Raw genomic sequence first — 26,519 nt, forward strand, 5'->3', positions numbered from 1 at the left:
GAGCCCTTATACACGAAGCCTTGGCTAGAGAAGAGTAGAACCTCACAATAGCCTATATTTGGAGCTTGGGTATTTACGATCTTATTCCATTTTCGTTTAATATACCCTTGATTTGATTTATACAAAAAAAATAAGCATGGCCACCCCTAACCCTAAGTGCCGATCTTCTCGATAGAATCACTTGGACCGTCTCTAGCAAAGTACTTCAACATGGTTTTTTTTATTTATTTATTTATTTATTTTTTAGCGAACTTCAACATGGTTAATTAATAAATTACTTTTTCTTAATTTTTATTTTAAAATAAAAAAAATGTTGGTGGTAATTCTTTTTGTAAGCTTTTCAATTTAAGCGATGATATCTATAGTTCAATATGCACCATGAGATTTGAATCTTGGTTTTCACTTCTCAGTTCTCACACACCCACACTATTTTGTGCTTCTCTTACTGCGTTTATCTTAATTTATTGAAAAAAAAAAAAAAAAGTAACTCTACCTGTTCCATGTGATAAATAATTTAATTCATAAAGCCATATTGCCCATATGCGTGAATAATCACAGGTACAATACAAATCAACAAAACATATAAAAGACTATCAAATCATAATAACCTATCAATGAAATGAGCTGTGATCAATTCTTTTATTGTAATTCACTCCAGTATATGGTATTGGTACGTGATTCATGCTAGTGTACCAAACTACAAGAAGAATATTGGCTTAACAAAAATTAAAGAAAAACAATGACTGTAATGCAAGTGGAAATCTACTATAATAGATATGGGGAACTTCAGAAAAATGTCAAGAACGAGATGGCTATGGTGGACAGAACAGCAGACAAGGCACCATATTTGAGAGATGAAGCGGAGTTCCAGAAATCTGATCCAATGCCAATGGTAACCTTCTGGCCAATTTCACAGTGGGAACTAATGGTGCAGATGAAATAGCGAGTAGCGTTGGAAGTTAGTGTGAAATTTGCGGGGCTGGTTGTTTGTATTGAACCAATGGCAGTGTCTGTGCAGCTATCATAATTTTCTTTTGTCACTTCAGCAACATCATGCATCCCAGTCCAGTTGAACACTAGAGAAGATTGAAAAAAAAAAAAGAAAAAAAAAAGACGAAAATATCCATTAATAATAGTTTTTTTTTTTAAAAGCTAGCATTCATCATAACCGGCTACTTTATTTAAATCTTCAATATTTTTCCTTCTATTGAAAAAATTAAATAAATTGTGAGGGCTATATAACCATGAGGCAGTATCTTTTGAAAATAAAGATATATAATGTTACAACCCACAAAAAAAAGGACAAACAAATGGTAAGTACCTAACATATATATATCAGCCAAAAAAAAAATTAAAACTATTTCAAATTCTTTATTATAGTGAATAGTGATTTAGGAGAAAATTTAAGTAAAGTTACTTAGATGTTGTTTCTTATATTCTTTAATTAAATTTAACCATGTAATTGTATTAGCCAATAGTTACATTTTTTTTTTTTTTTTTTTTTTTAGACCACCGCACGCCCTTGGTGCGATAGTCACTTCACAAGTATAAGTGTTTATGGGGTATGGGGAGTAAGGGCCAAGGTTTAAGTTTCTAGGAAGGAACTTCACACACATATATACTTAGATTAAGTTATAGTAGAATTTCTATCTTGTATAAAAATAAAAATAAAAATGAGGAAGAGAGGAAAGAAGAACATTAATTTTTTGAATTCAAACCAATGCTTCCCCAACAATTTAAATTTTTTTTTTTTTTTAGTAAAAGATATTACATTAATAATGTAAAAAATAAATGCAACAAGTCTTCCAAAGACTAAAGGTGAGATTGACCATTGCACACCTTTGGTGCGATGGTCACTCTACAAGTATAAGTGCTTGTGGAGTGTGGGGGGTAAGGGCCGGGATTCAAGTCTTTAGGAGGGAGCTTCACATACATATATATTTAGATTATGTTAGAGTATAATTTCTATCTTGTATAAAAAATAATAATAATAATAATAAATGAGAAAGAGAGGAAAGAAGAACAATAATTTTTTGAATTCAAACCAATGCTTCCCCAACAATTTAATTGTTTTTTAGTAAAAGATATTACATTAATAATGTAAAAAAAATAAATGCAACAAGTCTTTCAAAGATTAAAGGTGAGATTGACCATTACACACCTTTAGTGCGATGGTCACTTTACAAGTATAAGTGTTTATAGGGTGTGGGGGGTAAAAGCCAGGGTTTATGTCTCCAGAAGGGAGCTTTCACGCACATATACACTTAAATTAGGATATAATAGAATTTTTATCCTGTAAAAAATAAAAAATAAAAAGAGGTGAGATTGATAGTCGATGACATTTGAAGAAATATTAATGAATGCTTACTTATCACGTCACCAATATTAAAAGTCTTTGAACGAGCCCAGGTTCTATAGGCAATTTCGCCACCGGGTGGAGTGGTCCATGTCAATGCGTCTCCAACTGTATAATTTGCTGCAGATGAACCCTTGACTACTAGAGCCACTATAACTATGAAGCACCCAACCAAACCTAAACGACTAGCCATATAATTTCCTTGGGTTCCACTGGGTCGTCCCTGCCACACTTGTACGCGTTTCTCTTTTTCTCAATAAAAATTATGTCGCAAGGAATGGCAATGGTTAATATTGAAAGTGATGAGAGTCAATGAAACAACGAGACTTTATATAGGCCACAAATGTGAATAGGATTTTCGTCATCGTTTAGAAAAATGTACTACGGAACAAGTTCCATTCTTTCAACATAGGCAACTGGGTATCAGACTTTGATTTAAGAACATGCATCTAGAACTTTGACGATGAGTACTTTTCTTTTCTTTTAAATTATGACATCAATTTTTTTTCATTAATTCTCGAAGCAAAAGACTAATTTCAGCTTCTGGGAATCACATTGTTGGTGGAATTAGCCTTTGTTTCACACTAATTCAAATTGCAAATAACTGACTCTTTTGAATCAATCATGGTTTCGTTTTTCTTGTTTTAAGAAAAAGTGAACTAAAAGTGATTGTTTTCACTTCATGGGCCAAAATGGACATTTGCCCCTTTCGCCAAAATCGGCATTTGCCCCTTTCACTAAAACTTTCTAACAAAATACCTCTGTTTTGAAACTATTTAGCAAAATGCTCCGTTTTAAACTCGATTTTTTAAAAATTGAGTTTCAATAAAAAATAAAAAATAAATAAAAAAAAAACTTGATTTTAGACAATGAGTTATGTGAAATCAAACTAAAAAAAAATGGAACTCGAGTTCCATGTAAAATTTCTCACATTACTCGATTCTCATCAAATCGAGTTTTTATGAAAAACTCGATTTTCTAAAAATCAAGTTTCAAAACAAAAACATTTTGCTAAATAATTTCAATACAGGAGCATTTTGCTACATTTTTTGGGCAAAAAGGGCGAATGCCCATTTTGGCCTCACTTCGTGTCCTAAATTCCAAAAGTAAAATTTGGGTGGCGGTCTTTAATCTTCATTGGAAATTATTTAAATTATGTGTGTTTGTATTAAGTTAATATTTTCAACGTTATTTCTGGCCTCTTGTTAATATATATTTTCTCCTTAACTTATTGATGAATACTTGCTGAAATATATTCTCCTTGCATAAGAGACCACAAATACCTATTAAATTAAATCAGATTATACCTCAACAATTTGAAACCCGGTCATATATATCATAATTTATTTTGTGAAAATTATCCGAACCAAACGCTAATGAAACTATGAAAGGATATAGGTATATATCAATTCATCATTTATTGACATGTTTGTCCTCTTCTTTGGACCTTTGAAGTTTCAACAATTTTTTTCTCTTTTGGTGTCCTAACTCCAAAGTCCTATCTGATTTCCAGAATTCCAGTGTGAAAAGAACATCACCAGGTCCCATTCACAATTCAAAGATATGGACCTTGGAGATTACGATGAAGTCAAAACTTTAAAATGAGTACCTTTCTCCTTACTACGCATTGGCGCCCCTTAAAGTCTGAAGTCAGAACTCTAAAGATCCATCTCTGGCTACATTTTACTAAAACTTAAAGCTGAGCAAAACAGTAAAAAGGAACAATTTTTTTTTTTTTTTATAATAATAATTATACAATGTATATTACTTACTAAATCACACTTAAATAATTGTATACAATTTTTTTATGTAAATCATATGTATTATATATGATAGGAATATATGCCATATTCTTATCATTAATTATAGTCTTAGGCTACAATCATGTTTCATAGCCAAACTTTATCTTGACGAAACTACTGTTTTTTTTCTCCTTTGGCAAATGAGTGCACTAATTATTAACTTCAATGAAACTGAGCATTGTGGCGATTATTAAGAACTTTTAACACCCATTTCCGAGGTAGATATCAATATCATTGTCCCTACATTTTGGCAATTAATAGGATTTGTTTTTGAGAAAATAATAGTAGCTATTAGTGTTACAAATACTACTAGTTTACAAGATACTCGTTTAAAGGAGAGGCATGGATCAAATTCTACCCAAACTAAAGAGAATAAATAACTTTATCCTGCATAGGAATAGGAATATAAGGATAATGCCTTTCGCTTAAAAAGTTAAAATAGAAGGGTTTTTTTTTTTTTTTTTTTTAAATAAATTTATAACTCAACTAGGACTTCTTAATATTTTCAATTAAAATGATCAGAGTTTGAATCACACGATTCCTATCTATAGAATATTATTATTATAAAAAAAAAAAAAAATTGTTCCTTTTTACTGTTTTGCTCAGCTTTAAGTTTTAGTAAAATGTAGCCAGAGATGGATCTTTAGAGTTCTGACTTCAGACTTTAAGGGGCGCCAATGCGTAGTAAGGAGAAAGGTACTCATTTTAAAGTNATTAATTTTAGTATATTGTGTTTCTTAAGCTATAGAGAGATTTTCTTTTTTATTTTAAATTTTATGGGATGTAAAGAGATCTTTGATTTCGTGAAATAATTTATACTCTCTCTCCTTCTTTGATTTGATTTACTTATTATCTTTGGTACTTGCCATCAGCAATTACTTAGGGCCACTCTTATGGACCAAATCAACTTATTCTCCAGTCACCATCATTGATAAATGAGAAATCAAATCAAGGTTATAGTTTTTCTATTTGGTTGTTAGGGTTTCTATTCATGATATGATTCAATTAATCTAAGAAACAATTTACATTACTTATCAAAAATAAAAAATTTAGGAAAAATCTTAGATTATCTTTTTTTTTTTTCAATAAATATTAAAAAGTTTCTATTGTCCATGAAATTGCTATTTTCTATTTAAAAATTGCACCTGTAGATCAATATTTATATTTCTTAACTTGGCATTTTGCACCTATGGCTGAAATTTGTGTGGATCTTTGGAAGTTCAAAAATCTTTTCTTCATTCACCATGGTTTTTCATTGAGTAATTTCTTTCTCTCTTACTCCTCTTGACAAGTTTTGTATTTGACTAGAAGAAAGCTTTTTTGCTTTGAAGGTCATGAAGCACCTGTCTCATTTTATTTGTCCTCACCACAAGGAAAACATCTAGGTTAGGCAAATAATCTATTTTAAAGTTTGAATGGAAATTACCGTATCATACAAGTACAAGAGGTAAATCTTTAAGGGATGAACTTAATTGTTTCTTATTTTCAATAATATATCATTTTATTGCAATACCGATAATTGTTTGAGAAATCCAATATGTTCATATATCTATAGAATAGAGAATAGTAGAAGCCAATTTTATTACAACTACTTAAATTGAGTTGACTTAATTCCGTACAATTACAAAGCATAGCATGAAAGATAATGGAATTACTTAATTGTTGTAATTTTTATTTTCTTTCCATGTTTTGAATTTCCTCTATATTATTATTACAACTGAGCAAAGATTGAAAAAAATAATATTATTACTCTAATTTGAAGTTTAATGCGTCCTCCTCAGGTCATGGTCTTTATTTATATATTTGCAATTTATATTTCTAACCATTGATGAGAAATTAACGCTCAGTTGCACAATATGTGTAAATTCTAATGACAGCATAAACCCATATTTTTGGGATTAATAGTTTATAAATCCATTGCATGACAACAAATGAGATTTGTATAGCCAATCGTATTTTTCAGAAGGCTACTTTAAATAGTAAGTCAATGTGTCTCTTACATTTGGGCATTAGTTAGAATTGTTTTCAAATGATTGTACCAATAAAAGTGAATGTGTATAAATTTTGTTTAACTATCCCGTGCATTGCACGGATTAACAGCTAGTTTTATTAAAATTTCAAGTTTTGACCTTGAATATATTTTATATTTGATTAAAATTTTCTTTAAACTAGACAATTTCTCAAAACGTCAGGTTGATTTTCATTAATTTTTTTTAACCCTTCATCTGTTTGCCTCCAGGCGTTTCTAAGGACATTTGTCCTATCAACACTCTGCTAAATGTGGTGGAAAGGGCTGCTAGCTGGGAAGATACTGTTTAGGAGTTATTTCATCATTAAATGCAACTGATAAGGTTGTTCCAGGGCATTTAATGGGGAGGGGGAAGGTAAACTTCTCCAAGAAGCTTCCTCCCACCATCATTGCCCCCCTCATGGTCCTTTCTCTTCCGCACGGGTTTCCATGAAGCGCTACTCCGTATTCCCTCCCATGCTTGGGTCAGAGAAGTCCTCAAGGCCGATACATTTCTAAGAGCGTGTTTATGCGAATAATTCACGTTTTAGTCCTCTTATTCGGTCCTCGAACCCCTCACACTTAGTATTAGATTTGTATAACTTAGGTCAGATTTGTATAACTTAGTATTAGTTGTTGAATATATATATATATATATATAAAGAAAAAAGAAAAAAGAAAAAAAGAACTGAGTTGTGCTAAATCAACCCGTAGTATATGTCTGTTCAATTCTTGAGTTAAGGTGACTCAACTTGTTTGGCATATTCTCCTACAGTATGTTTCGGTTCTTCTTTTTCTTTGTTTATTTATTTTCTAGGAAGCAAAGCTCATATGATCTTTCCCCTAATCTATTTCCTCCTTTCTTTTAATATCTTTCGAATATTAACTCTTTCCTCTGTTCATCACACAAAAAGAATATTCCCTTTTCACCGACATAGGGTGTGGCTTGATATTAGAATTGTATCATTTTAGGTGATATTTGACCGAAGTTGAGTAGTTCGAAAAGTGGTGGCTTAACAAATGTATTGTGTCTACAATGATAGACTTATCAAGGCCTTCGTGCCTTGTTGGTACGCATAATGTTATATTTATTATCACATGACATGGTTTGAAGAGTCCATACCGAAGACCCATTTTTTATTCAATCCCTTCTCTCTATTATTTTCTTTCTAAAAAAATTAATAATTCTTTCATTTTTCTTGATAGATATTCACTCTTATACTGGAAGGGTTATCCTTCTATTATTATTTTAAAACTATATTAATTTTTTAAAGATATGTTATTTTGTTGCCATTAGTTTTTAGCTTGGGGTATCGTAAATTATTTACTTTCAAACAGTTGATTCAATCCAACTCATTATTCAATGAACTATTCTTGCCTCTAATCACATTCTTTATAAATCATCATAATGTGACATTTTATTAAATTTTTGAATTTTAAGTTTTGACCTTGAATATAAAAATATTTCATTAAAATTTTCTTTAAAATAGACAATTTCTCAAAACGTTAGGTTAGTTTTCATTAATTTGTTTATTACATTTTCAATAATAATAAAAAAAAAAAATCCAAAGTTCGCGTCTGCCCTACTTAATATGTATTAAAAAAAAAAAACATGAACCATGCAATCAAAACATACAAACTTTTCTATCGTTTATCTCAAAATATATATATATATATATACATATATATAAACTTTAACCATGGTTTTAAAAACCGGATTGGTCGCTCTGACTGGTTGAACCAAAAACCGGCCACTAGTCTGGTCTAGAAAAAACACTCAAAACTGGCCAAGACTGGATAAAATTAGGAGCTGAAGGCAAATTCGGTTTTGCCTCGATCCGATTTTTGAAACCATGCCTTTAAGGCCCCCATTTTAACCCGAATAGTACCTTCCTAAGCCTTAGGGCATGGGGGTTGAGGGTGGGTCTTGGGTTCTAACTCTAGGGTAGCACTTTAGGATAGATTATGATAGATTTATAACTAGTTCAAAATAGAAGAATCACAAGTACAAATGTACAATAATTTCTAAATAATTAGGATTCAAACTTAACCTTCTAGAATCTTATCTTTTAATGGTACTGTTTAGTTTTTTCCATGAAAGAAAATTTAAATTCAAATTCCCATTCCTACTTATTTCAGTTATTCAAAAGGGGAAAAAAAAATCAGCCTTATCCCTTAAAGTTTCTTAAACAAATTCTAGAAAACATTGTCATATGTTGCTTATTACGCTTGACCACTCCCATCTAAGAAAATTCACCAATAATTGAGTATTGACAATCAATAAGTTTAGTGGCATGATATTCTTCTCACACATATACATATATAAATATTTATATGATTTGTTGTTATTGGTGTATAATAATAATAATAATAATAATAATAATGATAATGATAATAATAAATAAGAGAAAGTGTAAGTACATATTTTTTGCTCAAATGTAATGTAAATTGTATATTTATACTTGCACCTAAACCAAGTAAAAGTGATATTTTTCATATGGTTTTTTAAAAATATTAGGGTAAATTAGCTCCAAATTGATTTGGAACGCTATTCTTCAACTCACAACGTGATAGTTTGTAAGACTATTAATGTATATTATTTAGAATAAAGTTTTGTTGCAAATTAGATTGTAACTATTTTTTCCAATCAATTACGTGATGATTTATAAGATTATTCAATGCATTATTTAAACATGTCATATAACACATTAAAAAAGTTACATGACTAAAACTACAAATAAATTTTTTTTTTTAATCATGAGTTAGAGTAAGATTGCTTCAAACTAGTTTAGGGCTAAATTTTATTTTATTATTTAAACAAGTTGTATGATTTATTTTTTTTAAAAAAATGGCATGATTAAAGCTATACATAAATGATCTCTTCAATGACTACACTAGCTCAGAGCATTGTGAAACATAGTTTCAAACAGTAAGAGCATTTACATCAGTATGTGCTTAATATAAAAATGTATCAAATTTATACATTCAAGCTCCAAAATCACTCACATCAATCAAGCTAAAGAAAGATGTGTAAATATATATTATTAGAGTATTCACATAAGCCTATACAAAAAATTTCGTTTATTTTAGCATAAGAATATACTTTTTCTATTTTATATACTCATTTTTCAAAACACTCAACGTTAGATTATCTATTTTACTCTACATTATATTAAAATATCAATAAAAAAAATTATTTCTCTTTCTTAGTACATAATAATCAAGATCTACATTCTTTCTTCGACCTTGGGATATGTAAAGAAATAATAAAACTACCATGCAAACTAAATAGTGTCAGGGTAAATATACACAGTTACTATATAAATTTTGCAAATTTACACATTTTTAACTTGACTATGTAGTTGACTTTTTGTGGGATTGAATATGTAAAATTGATAACTTTTTATATTTTGCATTATTTGATGCAAATACTCTTGCTGCAGCTTTGTATATCATTATTTTAATATTTTTTTCTCTCATCTCTTGTCTTATTAAATTTCTTTCACTCTCTCTATGAAGATAATAATAAACAAAGAATGGAAAATTCTTATTTAAATAAAATAAATAATTTAATATAAGTGTTTTTTTTTAATAATGTAAAAAAATAAAAATAAGTCCCTATACTAAAATAAACATAAATTATAATAAACAAAGAATGGAAAATTCTTATTTAAATAAAATAAATAATTTAATATAAGTGTTTTTTTTTAATAATGTAAAAAAATAAAAATAAGTCCCTATACTAAAATAAACATAAATTTTTGAAAGGACTGGGTCCAAATGTTCCTCCAAAAAAAGATTTTGTAATTTGCTTTACTTGCAAATACAGTACAAGTACAACTCACACAAGAGGAACAGTGGGTTTACACTGAGAGAGTGCATTATTGGCTGCAACCATAAAAAAATATAAGACATGACCACAGCATAGCAAAACCCAAACAAAACCGACTTTCCTCACCTTTTACAACAGAGGGAGATGCTGGTCCAAATAACCTTTTTAAATGCAAAAACAGGAAAAAAGGAAACAAGTCACATGAATATTTGGTAACAAAAACACACCGACTGGACTGAGATTTCAGAGAAGCAACCCATTGTAGATTTCACTACCAAGCATCCCAACTCGCAAAACCCTTTTTTGACCTCCTCATCAAAATTCACCTACCCTCCTCATCCAAAACCAAACAAATCCTCTCTCTCTCTCTCTCTCTCTCTTTTATTTATACTAATTACTGTGTCAAAGTTATTTATAGATCACACCCGTAATTCACTCCTACTGTCAGCCTATAATATTTATAGATCATCATAACCCAAATATCAACAAAAAAAAAAATTTCTCTTTTAAGCCTTGATCATATTCATATGTTGAAAAAAATATATATATAAATACCTATAAGATCGTTGCTTTTTTTCTTTTTAGGTCAAAGGCTTTTGGAAAAGGTTTTTCAAAAGCAAAGAAAAGCCGTGAAGGTTTTGGCTTTTACTGTTTCTTTGAAGTTTGATCTCTTTGAACAAGTATAACTATATATATATTTCTGTGATCGTCTTTTTGTGAAAGACCCTCAAAACCCACTTGGAATTTTGCTTTCAAAGTTCGAATCTTTTACGCCATGATTTGTTCTGTGAAGCAATCCGTGTCCCCAACGATAAATGGGTCCGATTTGTTTCTCCGAAAAAAGTCGTATCCGGCACGGCCGGTTCTGCAACTCGTACCGGCGTTGAGAAAACCGGAGCGACTCGGCTTGGTATCGGTGTCGAGGCCTTTGCATGTGAATTCAGTTGAGAAACTGAGTTTTGGGTCGGTGAGATATCGGGAGGATCGGATCAAATGCGAGGCGTATGAGGCTGCGGATCAGTCTAAACCGATCGAACCGGCCGAGACGAAATCGGAGGCGGCGCAGAAGTTGAAGATCGGAATTTACTTCGCTACTTGGTGGGCTCTGAATGTGGTGTTCAATATCTACAACAAGAAGGTGTTGAATGCTTTCCCTTACCCATGGCTGACCTCAACTCTCTCGCTTGCATGTGGGTCTCTCATGATGTTAATCTCTTGGGTCACAAGGATCGCTGAGGCTCCCAAGACTGACTTTGAGTTTTGGAAGATTTTGTTCCCGGTGAGTTTGAAAAAAGTTTAAAATTGGGTCTTGTTTTTATGGTTGCATGTTGTTTTGGGATGGAAGACTTTTTGATTCTTGTGATTTTGATTTGATTTGGTGGGAAAAGTGGAGCAAGTTGAGAATATATTATGAAGTTTAAGGTTGTGTGTCTGTTGATTTTGTTTTGATGTTTGATGGACGAGTTTGTTTAAGGTGAGTGAAAATTTGGGTTTTGTTTGGTTGGTGAGAAGGAGGAAGATGGAAAGAGTATGATTCTATTTTAGGCCTTTTAATGTTATTTTTGGTTTGATCTGATAGTTGATTTAAGGATTTGTGATCCGTTAGTAGATTTCAGAAATTGTGAATATATTTGATTATAAGAAAATATAGAAAGTTACCCTTTTGTTTGGTTGCTGAGAAAGTTCAGGAGAGAGAAAGAAAGTGATGTTTTGAATTGTTTGTTTTTGTTGTTTGATTTCAAATTTACCACAAAATTAATAGCCTCAAGTAGGCCAAGTAGTTGAATTTTGTCCAGTTCACTGAAATTTTTTGTGCTTGGGGGTTTTATTGATAAAAATTTGGAGGTATATAAATTATGATTCCATGATTTTCTGCCTACATTTTATTGGCAACCAAGGAAACAATCAGGGTTCTGGTGTCTCTTGGGTTTATTATATGGCTTGGATTTTATCTCAATGATTGAATTCTTTGACTTTCTGGAATAGATTGTGATCTTAGTGTTTGCCTATGTTTCAATAGGTTGCTGTGGCGCATACGATTGGGCATGTTGCGGCAACTGTGAGTATGTCAAAGGTTGCAGTTTCATTCACCCACATCATCAAGAGTGGTGAGCCTGCTTTCAGTGTATTGGTTTCAAGGTTCCTGTTGGGTGAGAGCTTCCCTGTGCCAGTTTACCTGTCCCTTATACCAATTATTGGTGGTTGTGCACTTTCTGCTGCAACTGAGCTCAACTTCAACATGACTGGTAAAAATGAAACTTTATTATGTGATACACTTGTGATTATTCAATTGCTTGATCTATCATCTTATTATCTGTTTATATTGGTGTTTCATTAGTATTTGATCTTATTTTCCAAATGTATATTTTTCACTGTGTTGACTGCTCAGAAGAGGCAGGAAAAGAAAAACATTTAATTCTGAATTTTTATTTGTTTATTTTTTTTCATTTTTTTAATATTGGGACTTTGGATCAAAACTACTTTTGTTTAATAAAGCAAAGTATGGGCAAGTTTTGTGTTTTGCCTAAAATTGTGACACATAAATCATAAATATTTTCTCTTTTTATTCTAATGTTCTCAGCAACCAATTTGAAGGTGAATCTTTTAGTTTATGTTTTTCATATTGATCTTTTTGCCTTTTCTGGCGACTTAAATTTAAGGTGTCAAAATTGGTTTGTTTGTTTATTTTTCAACCCAGGAGTCTCTAATCTGTTGATGACAGTTTTGTGTTTTAGAGTATATTGGCATTGGAGGAGGTTATATGGTTGGACTTCAATTTTTATTGTTTTGTGTCTTGTTTTCAGAGCCCTGAATTTGGTTTCTTGACTTTCACTATTCAGGTTTTATGGGTGCCATGATATCAAACTTGGCTTTTGTCTTCCGGAACATCTTCTCAAAAAGGGGCATGAAGGGGAAGTCTGTTAGTGGGATGAACTATTACGCATGTCTGTCTATGATGTCCCTTTTGATTCTCACACCGTTTGCTATTGCTATAGAGGGACCACAAATGTGGGCAGCTGGTTGGCAAACAGCAATCTCTCAAATTGGACCCCATTTCATATGGTAATTACGTAACGACTGTCAATTCTATCCTAATGTCCTTGTTTGGTTGCATAGTTGCACTCTTCGGTTCTATGTATTAGTTTTTCCGTGGTAGATCATAGAGATGCATGTTAAATTGATTCTTGAAAGTAATAATTATTCCTGATTCAGATGAAAACATTTTATGCCATATTTATTGCCTTTAATTTTTGAGAACCTGTATTGCTTTTCATATTGTATGACTATCTCACTAATAATTCAAGTTTGACATTATATACCATATATTTTTTCTACCAAGTCAAATCTCTTCTAGAGATGTTTTGGATCTTCTGGGTAGGGTGCACATGGCACATATGTGGATAATTGCTTAGGATGTCGTGCACGTTAAGTTGATCCTCTCAGATGATAATGTGCATACCATTTGTGTCTTTCTTTTCTTGTTTTTTTTCCTCCCAGATAAATTAGAAAATCAAGAACCAACTTGTGATATTTAACCTAGGAGCTCATGTAAGTTTTCAATAATCTATTTTCTTGCTTTTATTCATGCTCAAATCTGCGTAATGTACAGTGTTCTTGAAGGTACTAGATTTTCATATCTGAATGAATGTGCTGTCCTGTCTCCAATAGAACTCAGCCTTATAGCTTTGCTCATAGAAAGACATTCAAAAAATTTACTTGAATGCCTTATTTCAAATGTACCCAACTATTATGTAGACTAGAAAAGAAAAACTGAGTCTATCAGCCCTGGCCTCTGGGGCTGCTGGTCTGGTGGTGAGGGCTGGGTGGGATTGGGATAGGTGATAGGTGATAGGTAGGTCTTAAGGTTCAATGTTGACAAGAAAAAAGAAAAGAATAAGAAAAATTGGAAACTTAGTTGTGGCAGTCGATGCATATTATTTGGATTGATTTAATGATCCATCCAGCATTGTTTGACCATGGTGAATTTGAAAATTGTTTCTTGCTGTTTTTCACTCATATATTGCAGATGGCTCTACAGAATTAGTATGTGGGTTATCTGGTATTCTGCTCAAAGACTTGATTCTAATAATTTTGGTATTCTATTATGTTAATATTATGCCATTCCACCAATTGATCAGATGCTGATAGTAAACTTAAATTTATGACTGAAGGTGTTAGATCTTCCTCATGATGCTGTCAGGTTTTTTCTATTCTTTTTTTCTTTCTCTGGTAATGTGATGTTGTTTAGGCTTTGTGACAGAATGTGTACATTATATTTCTTGTTGGATTCTGTTCTTTCTTAAAAAGTTTGATGTTATTTTCCTTTTCCCTTTCCATTTACTAATGGTGTGGCTGTTAATTGTACACATAGGTGGGTGGCGGCCCAGAGTGTGTTCTATCATCTCTACAACCAGGTGTCATACATGTCCTTGGACCAGATCTCTCCCTTGACATTTAGCATTGGTAACACCATGAAACGAATATCTGTCATAGTCTCATCAATCATTATATTCAAAACGCCAGTCCAGCCCATCAATGCTCTTGGAGCTGCCATAGCTATCCTTGGAACCTTCTTGTATTCCCAGGTATTTTGTTGCTCTCTCTCTCTCTCTCTCTCTCTCTCTCTCTCTCTCTCTCTATATATATATATATATATAAAATTGGAATAGAACTCTTTAGTGATGATTTTTCCATACTTGAAAAAATAACTTTATTACTTGGGTGTGTTTGTTTGGAAGTGAAATAGGGTGGATGAAAAACTTTGGAGAAAAAATGGAAGGAAAACTTTTTTGAGTGTATTTGGTTGAGTGGAGAGGAAAAAAATAAATGATGGAGCCCAGGTGTTTTCTTCTTGGACCTGCTAAAAATTTTTCTCCCCAAAATGGAGAGAAAAGTGTAGGGAGAAATTGGGCATCATTTTTGGACGAAAATGCCCATGTGCAATTGCACAAGAGCTTTATCCACATTGCTTTTCTTCACACTTTTTTTTCCTCCTGGATGTTGCCTGCTTTTTTTTTTTTTGGGGGGGGGGGAGGGTGGTTGTGGTTTAGATGTGATTTTTTTTATGGACATGATTTTTATTTTTAATAAATTTAGGTGATTGATTTGGTTGTTTATCACTTTTTTTGGTTTTAATTGGACATCATTTTTTAATAAGGGTATATGTGTAAATTTATATAAACTTTTTCCATTCCTCTATTTTCCACTCCAACCAAACAACCAAACAAAAAGGAGGGAAATTAAAATATTTTCTATCCTACCTATCTATTTTTACCATTATTTATTTTCTCACTTTTTTACCCATCAAACCAAATGTACCCTAAATGAAAATGAATATGATCTAATAAAAGGCAAATTTAAAACATAAAGATAAATTGAGAAATTTAAAATTGTCCTTCATAGGGGGACCACGCTAGAAAATCTTTACCTACTTCTGAATGCATGGAAGGGTTTGAGTTGAAGTTTAGGTGGACCAACGACTCAAACTCGNGATTTTTTTTTTTTTGGGTTGTTTATCACTTTTTTTGGTTTTAATTGGACATCATTTTTTAATAAGGGTATATGTGTAAATTTATATAAACTTTTTCCATTCCTCTATTTTCCACTCCCAACCAAACAACCAAACAAAAAGGAGGGAAATTAAAATATTTTCTATCCTCCTACTTTTCTATCTTTTTACCATTATTTATTTTCTCACTTTTTTACCCATCAAACCAAATGTACCCTAAATGAAAATGAATATGATCTAATAAAAAGGCAAATTTAAAACATAAAGATAAATTGAGAAATTTAAAATTGTCCTTCATAGGGGGACCACGCTAGAAAATCTTTACCTACTTCTGAATGCATGGAAGGGTTTGAGTTGAAGTTTAGGTGGACCAACGACTCAAACTCGGCGGTCCTGGAGTTTATAACGCTGTAGGCTAATTTGATAAAACACCAGTTGGGTTGATTAGTTGCCCTCAGTACAAGCTTGTTTAGGTGTTGGGGTTAGGTGGGGTGGGGTTGGGGAGTATGAGTGTGGATCTTAGCTATCAATTATGATTGATTTGTTGTTAGGTGAATTTATGTTAGCTACCAAAAGTAATAATTTTTGGGTAATTAAGTATAATATTCCTGCTGATAAGCTGTAGTTCAAAACTTTCAACGGCAGTCTCTCCTTTGTAGTACTAGGTGAGGGGCCATAAGATTGTGTTTCTAAGGCCAAGTGGGTGCATGTGTAACTTATTATTAAAAAAATAATTAGGATATTCCTTTGCTTATCTTTTTTATAAAAGTCAAGATGACTTTGAGTGTAGTTGACTGTAGCCATATGTTATGGGACTATGCTTAATTTATTCCCTTTACATTAGAGCCATGTCTCTCATTTGTCTAAGATTGCCATGAACTTAAATGTTTTCTATTTTACAGGCAAAGCAATGAAAATCTTGGGTTTCTGCAATTTAGATTCGTTGCTTAGAGCATAAGAAGGCGGAAGAGTGTGGTGTCAGGATCGGCTCCGCCAGAGGCGTTGTTAAGAATTTGCTTTTCAGAGTCCAGGACTACTGGATTTTATTCCGGTGAACCAGCTGTTTTATCTTTTTGTAGATAATAATAATTATTGTCTAGTTATCAACATTACTGGTATACGGAGTTACTAAGTGGCTTTTTATTTATTTTTATTCCCTAGTGAGGTTGGAAGGAAAAATGTTTTAATAAACAAGGATAATGTCTAAAACCTTGTCTGTTTTGAGAAACATAAAATTGCAAAAAATGTTCTTTGATTTATTCACAGTTCTTTATTTTAAAGTTTTTTTTTTTTTTTTTTTTTTTAAATTTTAATTTTAATGGGAGTGGGCCAATGGGGTTGGTGGAGATGGAAATGAAGATGGAGATGTATGAGTAACTTATATGGATCCGGGGGTAGGGTATCTGGATATAAAAAAGCATCTTCGTAATTACATTTTGCGGCGAAGTTGACTTATCAGTGGCAGCTGTTTTTTCATGTGGGACATATCTTGTGAGAAATTCAATACGTTGATTTGGAGTTTTTGACTTCATTGGGTTGGCCGTATTGTGTCATGGGAGTGTGCCGAATAGTCAGAAATGGTCAATCTTCTATGTTTTAGATGATCGGACTATTTTTGGGCTAAATAGATGATTGGATTTGTGAGAGTATCATACTCGTACGTACAATCTAACCAAAATACTCGGCTGTATATTTCTTTTAGCTTTGGACATTCACATTGGGCTAGCTACTAGCCTATAGATGATTTTTCCAGTCAATTTCTAGCTAGCCCTGCCCTAAACATATGCTTCTCACCAAGCTAGCCACCAGTTATAGCTAAATTGTAAAAAAGTTATAGTTTCTTGTCAGGCTTGTTCAGGTATTGTAGCCTAGCAAATTGTTTCTTCTCCTTACTATTTGCAGTCTAGCAAATGAATCTCTCGTTTTTATTACCTCCAACGTTCCTCTCTCTCACACACACACAAAAGGGCTTGGACACCGATCTTGAACTCAATTGTTGCAAAGCTTTGTAACTCATCTGGTATCTTATTGTGTTTTCAACGGATATGTTTCACTCTTAATTATTAATTTTTTTATTAAAAAAAAATCTGTTGCAATACCATGATTTTCAAATCACAAGCCAGCTCAACCCATATTTAACTTATTTAAATAAGCAAAATAAGACAATGAATTGTTTATTCACGGGTTTTTCAAAATGAATGAATTGAATTAGGGGTATTTATTATACACAAATTGTTACACATTTTTAAACACCCTATTCTTGAACTAAAATAATGACTTGAAGTCAATTTTAAACTTGGGAATTGTGATTTTATATCACGGTTTGTGTATAATAGCTTGTGTGCAACAAGTATTACTTTTGGATTTGTGGCCATTTATAAATCAAAGGATGGTTTTTTTTTTTTGGGGCATTGAGAGATAGTTTTGCAGCAGCATGGGCAGCCACATTACAGACCCTCTTAATTCAACGAAAAAGACATCATGAGAACCTAGACTTAAAGTTTAAAGTATTGCACATAGTATTAGCCATGGACCAATAGGGGGTTACTTCTTTTGAAGAAAGAGGATCAAAACAGTTTTTTTTTTAGTCAGATTCCAAAATTCTTGATTCACTAGCTGGACAGCCCAAAGAATGGCAGAGGCTTCAGCTGAAATGGGGGAGCATTTGGTATGGATTTTGGACCAAATTTTAATAATGTTTCCTCTAAAATCTTAGCAACTATGGCCAGTGCTAAGAAGGTCTCGGTTATTATTTTATTGAATCGACATCAATCACATTCGTTGCATATCAATTTATAAATTTTTTTAAAAATAAATTTTATAATAACTTTGCACATCAATTTATAACTTTTTTTTAAAATAAATTTTATAATAACTTTTAACATTTTTTTGTAGATGGCTTTTCAAGTCGAGCTGGTGGCCTAAAAAAGTGACCATGGGGTCACTAGGTTGCAAGGTTCTCATAAAACTTTCATCTCTAATATTTGAGATAGACAATGTAAAAATACTCTATTGTCCTTTTTTATTATTCAAGAAATTATTCTTGAAACGATATATTTATAAAGATCACCAATTAAATAGAGAAATACTCTTTTGAAAGTGGTATGAACTCCTCATCTGTCCTGTCTCTTTTTTGCTCAGGAAGTGTCTCATTCCGTTTGCATAGCAAGCTTTCAAACCTCTCATCTCCTCGCTCCTAAGGGCTTTCCTTTTTATTTTCTTTTTGTTCTGCTTCTACTTTTCTTCTCTTCTACAAAAAATGGATGACGATTTTGTAAACTTATGGATTTAATACTCATTTGAGGCTGAAATTTTGATGAAGAAAAAAAGATGTAGCTTTAAACAATGATATTTAATTTATAGTTTAAATTGCAGTTAAATATCTACAAAGCCTGTATGATTACTAAACCAGCATCACAGCTTGGGGACTAGTCTCTTGCATTAAATGTAAGTATCCACAGTCAGTAAATAAGAACTACAAGACTTGAAATTGTTAAACTAGCATTTTTAGGAGCTTTCCCATAGGAAAAACTCCTCCAAAAATAGGCGTATGCCACTATTTGCGGCGCGCACACGGTATTCTTTAGTAAAAGGCGAAAGAATAGTTCGCTCTGTGCTCACTGCGTGGCTGCGTGCGGTGGAAATGAAATGACTTGCCATTTTAATAACAGCTATCTTACACAACTTTATTATCTGTTCGATATGGGACATCTACGCGAATTTGAAAGCACTTCTTCATACATGCGTAAAATAAGACTATGGCCGTGGAGAGACTTTGGTCTTCTTGAGGCAAAAGTGCCAGGCTAATGGGAACGGAGAACAGTAATTTCTTCCTTTAGCTCATGTAATGTGATGTATAAAATGGAGTTGAAGGTTGTAACTAACAGGATGAAAACCAAGATAAGTCCATATTGAAATTGGGAGAGAGAGAGAGATATGAACAAGTAAAGAAGATGAATAATGCTCTGACTGATTTATTATTAAGAACTGGTATGCTTATATACACTGAGTAATTAACAAACTGATTAACAAACTTAACAAACTTAACAAACAAACTAACTAACTCACATGACTAACACGTGATGAAATAAGAGAACAAATAACAGAAAATGTAAACTGCATGTAGCACAACAGTGGAACTAACTAAAGCACCTAAACTACTTGTAGCTTGGCTGAAATATTTCAACACTCCCCCTCAAGATGGAGCATATATGTTGCTCATGCCCATCTTGCAAAGAAGATTGCTGAACTGTTGATGTCCCAGAGGCTTTGTAAGTAAATCAGCCAATTGGTGCTTTGTTGAAATATGAAAGGTCTTGACTAAGCCATCTTGTATCTTCTCCCTCACAAAATGGCAGTCGAGCTCTATGTGCTTAGTCCTCTCATGATAGACCGGGTTAGCTGCTATGTGGATTGCAGCTTTACTGTCACAGTACAAAAGAGCAGGATGTTCATGACTGATTGATAAGTCCTTAAGCAAGCCTTTTAACCATACAAACTCACTAACAACAGCAGCCATAGACCTGTATTCTGATTCTGCAGAAGACCTAGACACAGTGTGTTGTTTCTTGGACTTCCAAGCAATTAAGGACTCACCTAAAAATACACAAAATCCAGTGATAGACCTCCTTGTATCAGGACAGCTGGCCCAATCAGCATCACAATAACCTTTCAAATGTAGATCTGAACTTGCTGAAAAGAAGAGTCCTTGTCCAGGTGTCCCTTTTAGGTACTTGAGAATTCTATTGGCTACTTGGAGATGTGGCTGTCTAGGCTGTGCAAGGAACTGACTCAGCTGATGCACACTATATGCAATATCTGGTCTGGTCAGTGTGAGATACAATAGTTTCCCAACAAGTCTCCTATATTGAGAAGGATCTTCTAGCAAGTCTCCATGATAGTTTGATAGCTTAGTGTGTTGCTCCATAGGTGACTTAATAGGTTTGGCTGCTAGCTGTCCAGTTTCTGCTAGAAGTTCCAAAACATATTTCCTTTGGCAAACACTAATGCCTGTGGAGGATCGAGCCACCTCTAATCCGAGAAAGTATTTCAGAGGACCAAGATCCTTTAGCTTAAACTGATCATGAAGAAATTGTTTAAACTCTGAAACAGCTTCAAGGTTGTTACTAGCTACCAAAATATCATCAACATATACTAAGATAACAATGATAACATCATTATGAACTCTTGTAAACATAGAGTAATCAGATTTGGACTGAGTGAATCCATGTTTGATGATTGTGGTTGAGAGTTTTGCAAACCATTGTCTGCTGGCCTGCTTCAGTCCATACAAGGACTTGGTGAGTTTGCAAACTAAATCAGGCTCCCCCTTGCTACCAAAACCAGGTGGAGGTAGCATGTATACTTCCTCATCAAGATCTCCATGCAAAAAAGCATTATTAACATCTAACTGGACCAAATGCCAATCAAGAGCAGCTGCAACAGCCAGTATAGTCCTAACAGTGACAAACTTCACAACTGGACTAAAAGTTTCATAGTAATCCAAACCTTCCTGTTGAGTGTACCCTTTTGCTACCAGTCTAGCCTTGAACCTTTCAACACTCCCATCAGCTTTATGTTTGACCTTATAGACCCATTTACAGCCTATAGGGACCTTACCAGCTGGCAAAGGGGTAAGCTGCCAAGTATTGTTGATTTCAAGTGCTTGAATCTCATCAGACATGGCTGCCTGCCACCTAGGGTCCCTGGCAGCCTCAGCATAGGACTTGGGCTCAGCACAAATAGAGAGAGCAAAGGTGAAAACTCTATGGGGGGTAGAAATCCTATCATAAGAAAGGACAGACTCAATAGGAAAAGGGGTGGTAGGTAAGGGTAGGGGATTGGTTGAGGCAAGCTGACAATGGAAATCTTGAAGGTAAGCAGGGGCTTTGTGGGGTCTGGATGATTTTCTGGGTGCTGGTTGGTCAGGTTGGACTGATTGGGCAGGTTGTACAAGCTGAGCAGGGGAGTCAAGTGGGACTGGATTAGGGTCAGGAGTGATGGGATGGGCTGGTATAGTATGGGAAGAAGATGTAGGTAAATCAGATATGTGAGGTGTATGAGTGTCAATCATAGTGTCAGAAATTTCCAATGGTGAATCATCAAAAATGAATGAGGGAGGTGGAAATAAAGAACCACCAGAAAGTGGTTGAGAGTTGGAAGCATTGTTAAGATGAAAATCCATGGAATGAAAAGGAAATATATGTTCATGAAAGACAACATCTCTAGACAAGAAAATGGCCTTGGTATTAAGATTGAACAACTTATAGCCTTTGACACCATAGGGATAACCAAGAAAAACACAAGGAGAGGCTCTAGGATCAAGTTTAGATCTATTCCTAGAGAGAGTAGATGCAAAGCATAAACAACCTAGGACTTTGAGATGAGAGTAAGAAGGAACATTACCCAAAAGAATTTCATAAGGAGTTTTATTGTTCAACAAAGGACTAGGCAACCTATTTATGAGATATACTGCTGTAAGGATGCAGTCTCCCCAGAACTTCAAAGGCAGGTTAGCTTGAAACCTAAGGGCTCTAGCAACACTTAGAATATGTTGGTGTTTTCTTTCAACAACCGAGTTTTGTTGAGGTGTGTCTACACAACTCAGTTGATGCAAGGTACCCTTAGAAGAGAAAAATTGAGGCATATGAAATTCAAGACCATTATCTGATCTTAAGGTTTTAATGTTGAGATGAAATTGAGTTTCAACAAAGGAAAAGAATGACTGAATGACTGACCTAGCATCAGATTTGAATTTCAGTAAGTATACCCAAGTACATCTACTACAATCATCAACAATGGTCAGAAAATATCTAAAACCATTAATAGAAGGAACAGAAAAAGGTCCCCATATATCACAATGAACAAGATCAAATATGGAAGAACAAATGTTATTCTCATTAGGAAAAGGAAGCCGTTTTTGTTTGGCTAAAGGACAGATGGTGCAAATGGGAAGCTCTTTATCACAGAAAATTACATTTGGAATTGTGGAGCTAATCAATTGCAATCTAGATGAAGAAGGATGACCCATTCTATTATGCCACAAAACAGAATTTGAAACAGTAGTGCTATTACATGAGACAAGGCTACAATCAGCAACAACAGAGGAAGGAGAGTAAACACCAGGATGCGAGAGAACAGTGGGCATGAAATTTGAAAATTGAATTGGGACAGAAAGCTTAGAAGAATTGGTTTGCTGTAGAATGTACAGACCACCATGCTTTCTACCCAAACCAATCGTCTTCCACTGGAGTAAGTCCTGTATAAAACAGAATTGAGAGAGGAAAATGCAGCAACACCTCAGATAATGTGTTAATTTTCCAATGGAAATGAGATTGAAAGAAAAGGAAGGAACACACAACACATTGTCAAGAATCAAATCACAGGATAACTGCACTTGACCAACATGAGTGACTAAGACAGATTCACCATTAGGAAGTTTGACACTAATGTGAGCTACAGAAGTAATTTTGGTAAGATATGAAATGGAATGAACCATGTGGTCAGTAGCACCACTATCTATAATCCATTCATTAGGTAACAGGGCAGGTAGAATGACATGAGTGGAAGAGAAAACTGAATGATCTAAGTTGGTGGATGAATGCAAACAAAGAGGCATGGAATTAATAGAGTCTAGGCATTCAGGTTTATCTAAAGTGGCAGTATTAAGTGTAGGTAAAATACCTGCAGTGTGAAAAGTACCAGGTGGCAAGGACTTGGTAGCAGGGGTAGCATGACTGATGAGTGTGGCAGCTTGATGAGGTCCAAGAGAGGAATCTTGATTTCCTTGTGATCCCAAGGTATGAGCCTGTAACATAGTCATGAGCTGGTGACATTGAGAAGAAGTGAGAGCCACTGTAGTCAACTCCTCTATAGATTCTGTGTGATCCAGATTAGAACCCATTGAAACCTGATTAGCTGAGTGCCCCTTGCCTTTGTTCTTGTACCCAGGAGGGTAACCATGAATCTTGAAGCATTTGTCCACCACGTGACCAAGAATTCCACAGTGTGAACAAATTGGCCTTTCCCTTCTTCCATTAGGCTTGTTGGTATAATTTCCTCTGTTAGATGAATTATTAGGACCTCTAGAGAAGAGTGCAGCAGATTCAACTGCAATGGCATTAGAACCAACTCTTCTTGAGTGATGAGAGAGAAGACTTGATTCAGTGAAGGCAAAGGCTTCATCAGTAGGATTTGTCCCCTAACCGTTGCAAAGGACTCATTAAGCCCCATCAGGAAGTTCATAATACATTCCTCTTCCTGATATTCAATCCGAGCATCCATTGAACCACAGGTGCAAATACCACAAGAACATGAGGGAATTGGCTTATAATTAACCAATTCATCCCAGATTACCTTGAATTTCGTGTAATAACCATTCACAGAGAGATTATCTTGAGAGAGATTGCTTACCATTCTCCGTAGTTCAAAAACCCTAGGACCATTGCTCTGAGAGAATCGGTTCTTGAGATCTACCCAAACTTCTTGCGCAGTATTCAGGTAAATCACACTTGAGATCAAATCCTTGGACATCGAATTGATCAACCAAGAAAGAACCATCCTGTTGCATTTCTTCCAAGCAGGAAAAATTGGATCCGATGAACTTATTGGAGCTTTGATGGTGCCATCAACAAAATCAGTTTTGTTCTTGGAATCAAGAGCATAAATGATAGCTCGGCTCCAAGTAGCATAGTTCTCTTCAGTAAGAGGCTGATTAACTAGAATCAAGCCAGGATTCTCACTACTATGCAAAAAATAAGGACTGGATGGTTTTTCCCAAGCAAGAACAGAGGATTGAGAAGTGGATGATACGGAATCTGTATTGGCAGATGCAGAAGCCATTGAAGAAGCTTGAACTAGGTTTTACAGAGAACTTAGTTTCAAGAATCAGAGAAAGCAAAGAATTAAAGAAACTTTGCAAGAAAGATCAATGAAAGAAGAAGGGAATGCAGAGTGAAGAAAGCTTCAAAACAAACCCTAACAATGGAGGATGAGTTAGGAATCGATGGAATGTACCGAGCCAACTCGCTCTGATACCATATTGAAATTGGGAGAGAGAGAGATATGAACGAGATAAGGAAGATGAATAATGCTCTGATGATTTATTATTAAGAACTGATCTGCTTATATACACTGAGTAATTAACAAACTCATTAACAAACTTAACAAACAAAATAACTAACTCACATGACTAACACGTGATGAAATAAGGGAACAAATAACAGAAAATATAAACTGCATGTAGCACAGCAGTGAAAACTAACTAAAGCACCTAAACTACTTGCAGCTTGACTGAAATATTTCAACATGGATACTCTTGTTATAAATTCTTTTTGAAATTCAAATTTTGAATTGAACAAATATAACAAGAAATAAAAATGGGTTATAAAAATATCTCGGAATTTAAATAGATAAATATTGCTTTCATGCAGCATGCTCACTTAGAAACTCTTACATATTTGAGGAAGATTTTAAAAAGAAAATATTCCTCTAATTTTTGTAAAGAAGGAATAATATTTTTACCAACAATATTTAATGATGTCAATAACTATTTTGGCATTTTTATATGGGGATAAGTATTGGATGAGTGTAAGTTGCATAAATCCACATATGTTCTTGGTTAAACTTAAAACTTTTGTGTTCTTAGTTTTCCCCTAATTTATGTTTTGGTTAAAAGACTGAATTATTGATATTTTAATAATTAGATTAAGTATAATTTAAGCCAGAGTATTTATATAATTTTATCCCCCATATCAATTGAATGCGGGTTAGTTCAATGTGTTTATCTGGCAAAACCTCTTTAGCTAGAGAAAATGAGAATGAACACTTCAAGTGATCTAGTTATACACGTGTTTCTCCATAAAAATTATTTGTATTGCCAGTAGAGGTTTTTAAACTGAGATCTATAAACAAACAAAATTGCTAATAAGACTAGATTAAGATATATAAGCAAGAAACAGGAGCAAACACTCTTAATTAGATGAAGACTTCTTCTTCACCTCAGTCTTGCAGTTGTCTTGAGAAATTTTTTAATACTCCTCTCCTTCATGTTTCTTCATTTTATTCTGGAATGGATCTTCTTCTGAAAGGCACAATTGCATGTGCTTCATTTTCACGTGCATGCACATAAATACAGACACAGAAGAGAGAGAGAGAGAGAGAGAATGGCTCATACCTGAATAATCCTATGCCATTGCTGTCCTTCTCAAGAACAAGCAATGCCCTCTTAAGAGATGCAATAGGAAAGTTTTGCTCCCATGCAACCCAGGCATCTAAAGCACCATAAACAGCCTCCTTACTATCCTTAATATCAAGAAGCTGCAGAATTGGGGTTATTTTAACAACTTGACTAGATAGGCCTTGTAAGAGGTAAGAAAAATAAACCCGAGCTCTATCTTTTGGACAACAAAGAGCAAAATAAAACTAACATACCAATATGACAAGAAGGAGAAAATGTTTGGGAAACAATAAAAAACTCATCGACAAAATCAACTAAATGTCATCTTACGAACAAGCAAGAAAAAACTTATAATAACATAAAAATATATTTGAGCAGAACTTAAGTGCAGCAATTGGCTAATACACTGCAGCATTTCTCATGAAAATAAATTGCATGTACATGGAAAAACAAAACATATTTGTAATTTTTACTATATATTAAGAACAAATAATAATAATAATAAATATATAGTTGACATATCAGCCTCAATCACCAAAACAAAAGTTGTTTGACCTTTTTAGCCAAAATACACCATCGTTCTCTAAAATATAGCCCAAGTGTGATTTTATCCTTGAAATTTAAAGTGGTTGCTTTTAGTCACTTAGATGACGTAGCCAAACTTAAATCTAACACATTATCACTTTATAGAAACTAAAATGGATTACTTTAAGTTTGTTAGGTACAAAAAGCGATCTCTTTAAATTTGTTATGGACTAAATATTATCCATTTGCACTTCATGGACAAAAATTGCTCATGGGCTAAGCTTTAGAGACCAATAGTATACTTAAGTCT

At 33.7% G+C, this 26,519-nt stretch overlaps 2 protein-coding genes and 1 non-coding gene across 3 annotated transcripts; 1 reads left to right on the plus strand and 2 right to left on the minus strand.

Moving 5' to 3' along the window:
- Positions 1-611: 611 nt before the first annotated feature.
- Positions 612-2,654, minus strand: LOC112034981 (stellacyanin). Its single transcript, XM_024067809.2, has 2 exons — positions 2,369-2,654; positions 612-1,076 (listed from the first exon to the last, which is right to left on the minus strand). Exons 1-2 carry the CDS (start codon positions 2,547-2,549, stop codon positions 787-789), a joined length of 471 nt encoding a protein of 156 aa, XP_023923577.1. The 5' UTR covers positions 2,550-2,654; the 3' UTR covers positions 612-786.
- A 7,566-nt stretch (positions 2,655-10,220) lies between these two features.
- Positions 10,221-16,766, plus strand: LOC111999391 (glucose-6-phosphate/phosphate translocator 1, chloroplastic). Its single transcript, XM_024031517.2, has 5 exons — positions 10,221-11,277; positions 12,019-12,244; positions 12,839-13,061; positions 14,371-14,584; positions 16,410-16,766. The coding sequence occupies exons 1-5, from the start codon at positions 10,774-10,776 to the stop codon at positions 16,419-16,421; spliced, it is 1,179 nt and encodes a 392-aa protein (XP_023887285.2). The 5' UTR covers positions 10,221-10,773; the 3' UTR covers positions 16,422-16,766.
- A 2,253-nt stretch (positions 16,767-19,019) lies between these two features.
- Positions 19,020-19,137, minus strand: LOC111999406 (U5 spliceosomal RNA). Its single transcript, XR_002881594.2, has one exon. It is a non-coding gene; the product is annotated as a U5 spliceosomal RNA (small nuclear RNA).
- Positions 19,138-26,519: the final 7,382 nt, after the last annotated feature.

Source organism: Quercus suber, unplaced genomic scaffold, assembly GCF_002906115.3.
Source record: "Quercus suber isolate HL8 unplaced genomic scaffold, Cork oak 2.0 scaffold_10, whole genome shotgun sequence".
Lineage (NCBI taxonomy): Eukaryota > Viridiplantae > Streptophyta > Magnoliopsida > Fagales > Fagaceae > Quercus > Quercus suber.